General features: G+C 46.7%; 1 protein-coding gene across 7 annotated transcripts in view; it reads right to left on the reverse strand.

Annotated features, from left to right (window-relative positions):
• Positions 1-9,098, reverse strand: part of PRDM5 (PR/SET domain 5) — a 151,443-nt gene extending 142,345 nt beyond the window's left edge. For 3 of the 7 annotated variants that reach the window (XM_014574836.3, XM_014574835.3, XM_006125581.4), the window contains exon 1: positions 8,822-9,096. In XM_014574836.3, the coding sequence (XP_014430322.2) occupies positions 8,822-8,914 (93 nt within the window). In that variant the 5' untranslated portion in view covers positions 8,915-9,096. Of the gene's footprint in view, positions 1-8,821 lie in introns of all 7 variants that reach the window. The other 4 variants (XM_075929819.1, XM_014574834.3, XM_075929820.1 and 1 more) reach the window with 2 other exon arrangements.
• Positions 9,099-9,944: the final 846 nt, after the last annotated feature.

Below are 9,944 nucleotides of genomic sequence, written 5' to 3' on the forward strand. Positions count from 1 at the left end.
AGGAAGTCCCGCTAACATTTCAAAGCCATGGAGCCTAGGGTCAGCAGGAGACTCAGAGCTGACTCCGGAGATCTGGGGAAATGCTGCTCTGAACCCAAGGTTAGCTGGGGAGTCCCCAGCTGACCCTGGACTCCATGGCACTTCAGCGTTTTAAAGGGGCAGCGCAGCACAGCTGCGCTGCAGGTCAGCTGTGCAGCGACCGCCCCTTTGAAATGCTGCCTTGAGGTTTCAAAGTGGCACTGCCACACAGCTGATCCCCGGTTCAGCTGTCTGGTGCTACCACTTTGAAGTACCCCTTCTTCCCCCCCCCCCCCCGTCATGCCCTTTGCTGCCCCTATCTGATAGAGGCAGCAAGGGGGTGGGAAATCGACTAGTCGACAGCAAATGCATATCAGATAGTCGACTAGTCCTTAACATCTTTATAACAGACAGCATCAAGGTCCCAATCCAGCAAAGTTTTATGTAGATGCTTAACTTTACTCAAGTAGTTCCACCTAAAGTGATATAAACTAGGTTTAAACTGACATGGGAACATCCACACACAAACTTGCACTGGTTCAATTAAAGACATGATGCAGCTTCTACAGTTTGGGGGTTTGTTTGTTTTTACAAGATCAAGACCCAAGCTAATAGAGCTGTTTGTGGCTCCTTCTCTCCCATCTTTCCAAGAGAACACCAACATGCATTCCAGCATTCAAGAGCTCCTACTAGAGATACAGAGAGGGGAGAGCATTCCCCTTGTCTCCTCCTTCTGCAAGATGGACTTACTCTTCCCTAACATGAAAATCTACTGTACCTTTTTGTACTCGGCCATTGAAGGGAGTGTAGACAAGTATCAGAGGGGTAGCCGTGTTAGTCTGAATCTGCAAAAGCAGCGAAGAGTCCTGTGGCACCTTATAGACTAACTGAAGTGTTGGAGCATAAGCTTTCGTGGGCAAAGACCCACTTAGTCAGATGCAACAGATAGACAAGAAATATCCAAGTTGCAAAGGATATCTATTCCTCCTTCCCACCAAATAATGGACAAGGCTCAATCCTCTAGGAGGGAAGAGTGAGCATTTATGGTAACAACTTTGTGGAAGCAGCAGCATAGGCTGAAGTCTAGACTGATTAGGTTTGATGCACATAAGTAAAAATGAGAAAGGGAGGAGACTAGAAACAGGGTGATTGCGGAAGTACAATAGCCACAGGTGATTGCATGAAAAAGGCGCTGTATTGCTACGTGCAGCTAAACTGATCAGAAGTTAGTTGTCTTTACACTCTAACTATAAAGACAACGAATAAGGGATTCTGTTTTTAATTAAATAGAATTATCCAGTCCTTTCCTTTTTTACACTGAATCCCCAGCAAATTAGCAACTGTTTATATCATATTGTTTATGGTTCTTCTCTAAAGGATTGTCTGAAAACTACTTTTTAGCATATAACTCTCATTTTTCATTTCTCAATGAGTATTTAATATTCCCCCATCTTTTAATAGTCATACACTAAAGCAGTAAGGGTAGCAATGCGTGGAGGCCAGTCAATAAGTCAACTATTTTCAATTCATTTCTATTCACTGGCTACCACTGTATCCCTGATACACTGTTTATTCTTTAAACTAGGGATGCTAAATATTGGTTACTTGACTAGTCAAGTAACCTCATGAATTCTTATCGGTTACTCGACTAATCTATAGTTCCCAGGGGTGGAGCTGGCAGCCAGTGAGGAGCCAGCCTGCAACTCTGTGCTGCTGCCTTTGTATCAGAGGCAGCAGCGTGGGATGCCAAGTGGGAGCTGATTTGTGAGGGGAGCCGGTTTAAAAACCAGCTCCCCTTGTGGACTGGCTGCCTGTCACCCCACACTGCTGCCTCATACTGGAACTGAGCTGAGCTGCCTGCCTGGCTCCTAATACACTTTAAATGCAGAGCCAAAGCTGGGGTAGGTTCCGGAACTGGCGTGACCCAGGACTGAGCATGTCCGCTGGCTAGCCTGCTAAAAAGTTACTGGCGATGGGGTGGGGGGGAAAATGCATGTAGTCTATAGGATTAACCTATAAGTTTTTGCTTATTGGTTAATTGACTACATTATTACATCCCTACTTTAAACTGGATAAAACAGCTACAGAAATCTAAAGCGCAGATTTAATCAGGAGGTAAAAATTTATTAACATAACCCAATTAAATATCTAAGTATTTTATGTATGAGTGCACTTTAAATAGTGTCTTCTTAGCTATTAAGGTTACGGGAACAAACTTGTGAAAGTAAGCCAGAAGCTACTCAACACGTTGCCCGCAGACCACATGCGGCCCACGGCCCGTTTGTTTGCGGCCTGCGGTGTGGTTTGGATTTACGCGGGGCTCAACACATGGCCCGCGGGTGGGAGCCAAAGCCAAAAAATAGTCAATATAATGGTTTTCTGTTAATATGCTTTTTAGTAGTTAAATTCCTGGACTGTCATCGCTCATTAAAAGTGCTGTCATATGGGTGGAAATTGGGTAAATATTGCATTTTATTAAGTCAATTCTGCTGATATTAAATAGGGCTTATGTATTGTGTAGTTTTGTCTTAATCTTTGTATTCATGCTCATCAGTGTGAAAGAAGCTGTTTGCATATATATATTTGCATGTATATGCAACCACATTTAAATTGCGGCCCTCAGCATGTGCTTTGAGTATCATTGTGGCCCCCACGGCTTCCAAAGTTGAGTAGAATCATAGAATCATAGAATAATAGGACTGGAAGGGACCTCAAGAGGTCATCGAGTCCAGCCCCCCGCCCTCAAGGCAGGACCAAGCTCCACCATCCCTGACAGATGTCTATCTAACCTGTTCTTAAATATCTCCAGAGAGGGAGATTCCACCACCTCCCTTGGCAACCTGTTCCAATATTTGACCACCCTGACAGTTAGGAATTTTTTCCTAATGTCCAATCTAAACCTCCCCTGCTGCACTTTAAGCCCATTACTCCTTGTCCTGTCCTCAGAAACCAAGAGGAACAAATTTTCTCCTTCCTCCTTGTGACACCCTTTTAGATATTTGAAAACCGCTATCATGTCCCCCCTTAATCTTCTTTTTTCCAAACTAGTAGTCCTGCTATAAGCAAAAACAACATATTGCCAGATTCTCCTTTACACACAATATAGTACAATCGTTCTAGAAGACATATTCCTAAACCTTCATACCAGTAATCACAATATTACATACAATTAGACCTTGTCATCACTTGGGGAAAATGTGTTGGCAAACATGTTAAAATTCCAGTGTAGACAAGGCAGCTGTAGTTTTAACCTGTGTTTGCTGGATGAGGTAATGATTTACGCCACCAACCAAATCATGTTAAAACTGTAACTGCTTTGTTTACATTAGTTAGTTTGCTAACATATTAAAATACACTTCCTCCCCTGATGTAAACATATGGATTATTTTGGTTATTTTTGATAAACATCTGTATAGCTCCATAACTTTGGAGGGTCCTGAACAGAGATTTTCAAAGCTCACCAGCCAAAAGAATTTATAACAAAGATGGGATTAAGTCTCAGCAGGGTAGTTGTGTTGTTTTTGCAGATAACAGACTAACAAGGACTCCTGTGGCACCTTAAAGAGTAGCAGAATTTCTGGGACTTAAGGTTTCATGGATAAAAATCACTTAGAAAGAACAACATTTATTTGGGATCAAGCTTTTGAGAGTAAAAGCCACTTCATCAGATATCAGAGTATCCTGAAATAGCTATCCCATGCGCATCTTATTTCGAGTTACAGTGCAGTGTAGATGCACCCTTACTCTTTAAGATGCCACAGAACTATTTTATTCAAAGATGGGACTGTAACTTTGGAAGCTGCTGCCAAGTAAAGGGAAGTGTTCAATAATACCACCTAGCTCTTAACATTGCATAGCTGCACTGTCCCAGGAGTAGCCTAGGGTATGTTTACACTGCCACCCTAGTTTGAACTAGGGTGGCTAATGTAGGCATTCGAACTTGCAAATGAAGCCCGGGATTTAAATATCCTGGACTTCATTTGCGTGTTCATGGGCGCCGCCATTCTTAAATGCCCCGTAGTTCGAACTACCTGCCCGCAGCTAGAAATAAAACTTCTAATTTGAACTACCATTATTCCTCCTGAAAGGAATATACCCCCAGAGTGTAAACTGTGTAGACATACCCCCAGAGTGTAAACTGTGATGGACACAATTAGTTCCCTGGCTTTTCTCTCGATCCAGAGGTAAAGTAGTCAGTGATAGTCCTTCTCTGGTAGTAGATTACTTCTCATTTTATATTATCTTATTTCTGCTGCGGAGAGAATTGTGAGGGAAGGGGAATCATGGTTCTGCCTATTTCTCCATTTCTCACTGGCCCATCCAACAACACCTGCAAAAGCAGTCCAGCAGTGCCTAATAACTCCTACCACCAACCCCCCACCCACCCACCCACAGCTCTGTAACTGGCAGTAAAGGTAGCCCACGCAGGGCAGAAGACATGCACAGAACACAAGATAACAGAGAAAGGAAGAGTCCAGGGAAAGGATGGGTGAAGGTTAAGTATACGAGAGAAGGAAAGAGATAACACAGCAGGCAAGCCATGAAAATTCTGGTATTTTAGAATAAAAGCTGGGAGTAAGAGGAATGGACAACAGTAGAAAAGAAAGCAGCAGTGGCAAGCAAGGCAAATGCGATGTTGAAGAGAGATTATGAAGAGGAGAGTGAGGGCACAGGGAGGAGGGTACGGGCAGACTCCTGTGTAAAGAAAAGTCACTATGATAGCAGGAAGAGAGAGAGCAACAAAACAAAAGGACTGAAGCCAAAGAAAGCCATTCCAAGAAAATTTGTATCTGTATCCACAAAAATGAGCTGCAGATCGCTTTCTATCCACAGGTACCACATCTGTGGATGTGGATGAGGCTGATATCTGTGGATTTACAGGGCTCTACTTTAGGGATGGAAGTAACTAGTCAACTATCCAATAAGCAAATGCTTATCGGATAGTTGACTAGTGACTTGACAAATTGCTTCCCCCCCCCATCTCCTTACTGCTTCTATCAGAAAGAGGCAGCAAGTGGGGGAGCAGGATCCAGTGCTGGGGGGAGCTGGCTTAAAAGCCTGTTCCCCCAGAACCATCTCTGTGGGGACAAGGGGCAGGGGTACAGCAGGGAACTGGCAGTGTTTCCGCCTCTGAAATGTAACAAGAGCCGGGGTCTTGCTACATTGCAAAAGCAGAAGTGCTGCAGGGTGCCTGGGGTCTCAAACAGTCCACCACTAGCACCATGCTCCCTGCTTTTGAAATGTACAAGAGCCCTCCTGGGGCTCCTGTATATTTCAAAAGCAAAGCACCTGTGCTCCCCACAGAGCTTCCTCCTTTGAAATGTAGCAAGAGCCAGAGACACTTATTGACTAATCAAATAGTCGATAAAAATATATTGACTAATCGATTAGATGATTAATCTAAATTTAACAGCCTTACTCTACTTATCTCCATAAGGTGGCTCTTACTACATTTATAAAGCAGAGCTGGCCACAGCGGTAGGGGACCCAGCGCAGGTCTGCTAATTCCTGCCTCCCGCCGAGTCCTCGTTGCACCTCACTCTTCCCTGCCCCCCTGGAAATGGTGCTGGGGGGAACTGACTCCAAAGCCGGTTCCCACCAGCACCCATCTCCTGCTCCCCTTCCCCCCCCACCGTGGTGTCTCTACTAAGAGGCAGCAAGGGGAGGGGAAAAGAGTAGTCAAGTAATGACTCAACTACCTGATAAGCCTAAACTATTCAACTAGTCGCTTACATCCCTAGCTCACGTAGCCATGCGACTTTTGCCAGGGAAAAACACCCAGGTTTGGCAACAAAAAACTAGAGAGATTAAAAAACATGTGTTTTTGTAAATGTGTAACTGCTGAAATGGTCAGCGTTTACATGGAGGGGGAGCCGCTTCACAGGAGGTAGTTCCCCATGAACACCAGGCCCTGCTAAGCTACCTGCCCCCCCATCCTCTGCTGCCTCTGTATCAGAGGCAACAGCGTGGGGAGGCAGGCAGGAGCCAGTACTCACAGGGAACTGGCTCTGAAGAAAAAAATCATCTCCACATGACACTGTCTCCTGCCTGCCTCCCTTCTCCACCCCCTCCCACCGCAGCACTGCTGCCTCTGATAGAGACAGTGGAGAGAGGAACCTTGTGTGTAACTGTGAAGGTTAAGCAATGAGCCCAGGGGCGCAGCAAGGGGGGCCAGGAGCGAGCCACTAACCCCACTGTGTCTCTGCAGTTTTCCCCCTTACTGACTAGTTGCAGAAATTCCCTCGATTACTCAATTAGCAGATTACCCACAATTTAACATCCCTAATTCTGACCTGCAGGAGGGACGTAGAAGGCAGTGCAGAGGGCTTGAGTCCTGACCCAGGAAAGGAGGGGACTGAAATCTGGGGCAGGGGTGGAAGAGCGGGGAGCAGAGAGTTTGGATTGTGACTTGGGGCAGGGAGTTATGGTATAGGAGGGGGTGAGGTGTCAGATGCAGGCTGTGGCCAGGATATACTTACTGTAGATGACTCCTGGATAAGCAGCCCGGTGGCACCTTCAGGCAGGCTCCCCGCCTGCCATGCCCCACATGCCACTCAAAGCATCTGGCTGCTGGGGCCAGAGTGTGCGTTTCCATATGCTGCACACACCCAATAGCACAGCCCAGGCAGCTCCCACTGAACAGTTTCTAGCCAATGGGAGCTACAAGGATTGTGCTGGGGGCAGGTTCAGTATGTGAAAACCTGCCCCTGAGGGGCATGTACAACACAAACTCTCTGGTGGGCCCAGCAGCCATCCACTTTGAGTGGCATTACCTAAGGGTCCTGTTGACCCACAAGACATTGGCAGCCAAAAGTACTGTGGCAGGCCAGATCTGAATATTTGGCGGGCTGAATCTGGCCCATCGGCCATATTTTGCCCACCCCTGCCTTAGTGAAACCTAAAGGCTCAAACACAGAAGCAAATCAAAAAGGAAAGAAAATTGATTACTTTTGTTTAAAAAATCTGTTATTGAGGAACCTGCCTTGTTATTTTTGAGCAACTGAAGTTAGCAATACTAATGGCAACATAAGGACATCTTAAAGAAGTATTTTAACCACAAGAAAGACAGTTAAGTTGTTTGACACCACAGAGTACGCTACAGAATTTGCTACTCTGGAATATACATCTCATTTCACATTCTGCACCTTCTCCTAAATATAAGACTACTGCAAAACTGTTAATAGAATTTCTTTTGTGGCCACTACATGACTAGAATATAGCATAATTACTATTATTCCCCCCCTTTGAGGTAGGCATCCCAGTGACAAGAAGTCCTGTTACATCCTATGAACAATTTATTTTATTTACACATGTTCACCAGAACAGAGGTGGTCACAAACAGCATGCAGGCCAATTCCCTCCTTCAGGAATCTCAGCCATAAACCAATTTTTGGTTCCCAAGAAGTAACACTGGTTTCCAAAGTTCAAGGAAGAGAGCAAGGCCTGCTGCTCACGAAGATACCTTTACTTAGAGCCATGCATAACACAACTAAGCTTTTTCAAAGTGCTATGGGACTCCTCCTTGTTGTTATAACTAATAGCAATATTTAGCATGTCTTCCTAACATTGAATATTTGCTGCCATTCTAAGAAAAAGTACTTGGAAGAAAGACACTGTATAATAGCACCACTTCATGACATCTACCAACACAATATGGAGAAATTCTGGCAGTTAGCATAGGCAGGTTGCCTTTTTCCCCCCTTACCAGTTTCACACATACTTAAGAGAAGCAGAAATTGGTCCAAAATTGTAATGACTATTAAAATAGGAAATAATTTTGATGAATTACACTGTACTCAAAGGGTAAGGTGAATTGCACACACCACAAAACAGTCAAAATAGCACCTCCCTCAAACTAATAAGACCCAAAAATGGAACAGAGTCCCCAAAGAAGAGTAAAAAAACCCACAAAAACTGAAGTTTAATTTAATGTGGGATTGCTCTTTTTAGTTCTGTACCACTTCAACTACCTAAATATTATGGAAGACTCTGGATAATTGAAAATTCTCTTGATTATCCACAATCTCAACGTCATTGTCATCTGTCAGGATGGGTGACCTGTTTTGAATAAAAAGGACTTGCACTGAAATGGAGATCTCAGCTGGGCTTTTGCAACCAGTTTCATTAGTCTGCAAAGCAAATGCAACTTATTCTGTTCAAAGTGAGAAAGCAGCAGGAGTTTGGTGAGGAGGGAGGCATATTTGTGTCTGAAAGGAAATGGAGAAATAGGGCAGGCACTACCTGGGTTTTAAAAACTTTTAAACGCCCTCAAAATTAAACCCTCCTACAACCCCGCCCTATGCACATGATTAGCCCGCGCTTTGCTTGGGTATGTACAGGTGGCTGCCTCGCTGGGCTAACCACTCCCCTAGGGGACGGTGCCTTTTTTTTGGGGGGGGGGGGTCGCTGATCACGGTGTCAGTCCTAGTCTACTGGTTCCATGAAAGACCCCCCCCCAGAACACGCAACGCTGGGGGGGGGGAGCTTCTTCCTTGCAACCAGAGGCTGCCCGCTGCAAGGCGGACGGGAGGGAAGGGAGCGCCACCGCAGGAGAAGGGGGAGGGCTGGGCTTCACTCGGCACTAGAGCGCTGCCGGCAGCGAGAGGAGACGGCGCGCGCCGCCGCGAGCTCCTGTCCTACGTGGCAGGCGCTGTCGGGAGAAGCCCGCATGTGGGAAACTCAGCGCGTGGGAGGCGGCCGGAGCGGGCTTGCAAGCTGCACCGCTGCCTGCTGCAATGCACCCCCCCCCTCCCCGCCAGTGCACGGCCCCCTGCTCTCCCCGTCTTGCCCAGCGCTCACCCACCTTTCTCACTCTGCGGGCCGTGTAGAGCCCCATCCCGTCCTGCACTTGAGACGACTTCAGGGCAAACCTGTCCGGCACGTACATGCCCAGCATTTTGCACTGCCCCGGGCCGCCGCCTGCTACGGAGGAGAAGAGTTCACGGGGGCCTTCATTGCAAAGGGCAGGAGCTGGGGGAGGGGGCAGCGAGGCGCCGGTTGCAGGAGTCCCCCCAAGGAGAGGGGAGGAGTCAGGCGGCTGCAAGCTTCCAGCAGCCGCTGGGCAGAGGCTGTAGCAGCTGGCTGGGAAAGGGCGGGCTCCTATTGGCTGAAAGTTTGGCTGCAGAGAGACGAGCGGGACCTTAGGGCGGTGGCGGGTGGGGGGAGCGGCGGCGTGAGGGGAACTTCCTTCCCCCCCACCGCAAATTGCAGCCGTCAGGGCTCAGTCCCAGACTGGACGGAACCACGAGATCAGGGTCGGGAAATCCAGGGATGTTCTGATCCAGCGACGCTTGTTTCAGCCCCGTAAGCCCATTAGAGAGAGAGGGGCAAACCAGCTGAGACGCGTAGAGCCGGAGGCCTTCAGCAAAGGGGGTGATCCAGCTGCTTTTGACCCAGTTGACTAAAGATCCATAAGTTTGGGCCCCTGCCTAATATTTGACACTCCTTTGCCAAATATCATGCCTGGATGGGAGGAAAGCCCTGCAGCCCCTAATGCATTATGCTCATACATGTCATAAATTATAATCCATTTCCAATAGGGATATTTGGAAAATCCAACACTCAGGACAACAAATTGGCCCAGTTTTGGGTAGGGTTGCCAGAGGTCCGATTTTGAACCGGACAGTCCCGAATTTGAGCTTTCTGTTTGGAAAATAAATTGAGAAAATAGAAATGTCTGGTATCTTCAACATAAGATGTAATGTAGATTGTGATGTAATGTCAAGTGTGTCCCCTATTTCTGTTGAAACCATCTGGCAACCCTAGTTTTGGGCTTTGATTTTCCCTTTGATGAAAGTGAACCAACAATTAATCTTTCTGGGTAGAGAACATTGGGACTGCACAGATTACCTGCTACCTTTCTGTATGTGCCCTCTTTCATTTCCACGCAGTTTACGCCTTTCTGCTGGCAAAAGAAAACATCGCAA

Source organism: Pelodiscus sinensis, chromosome 5, assembly GCF_049634645.1.
Source record: "Pelodiscus sinensis isolate JC-2024 chromosome 5, ASM4963464v1, whole genome shotgun sequence".
Classification (NCBI taxonomy): Eukaryota; Metazoa; Chordata; order Testudines; family Trionychidae; genus Pelodiscus; species Pelodiscus sinensis.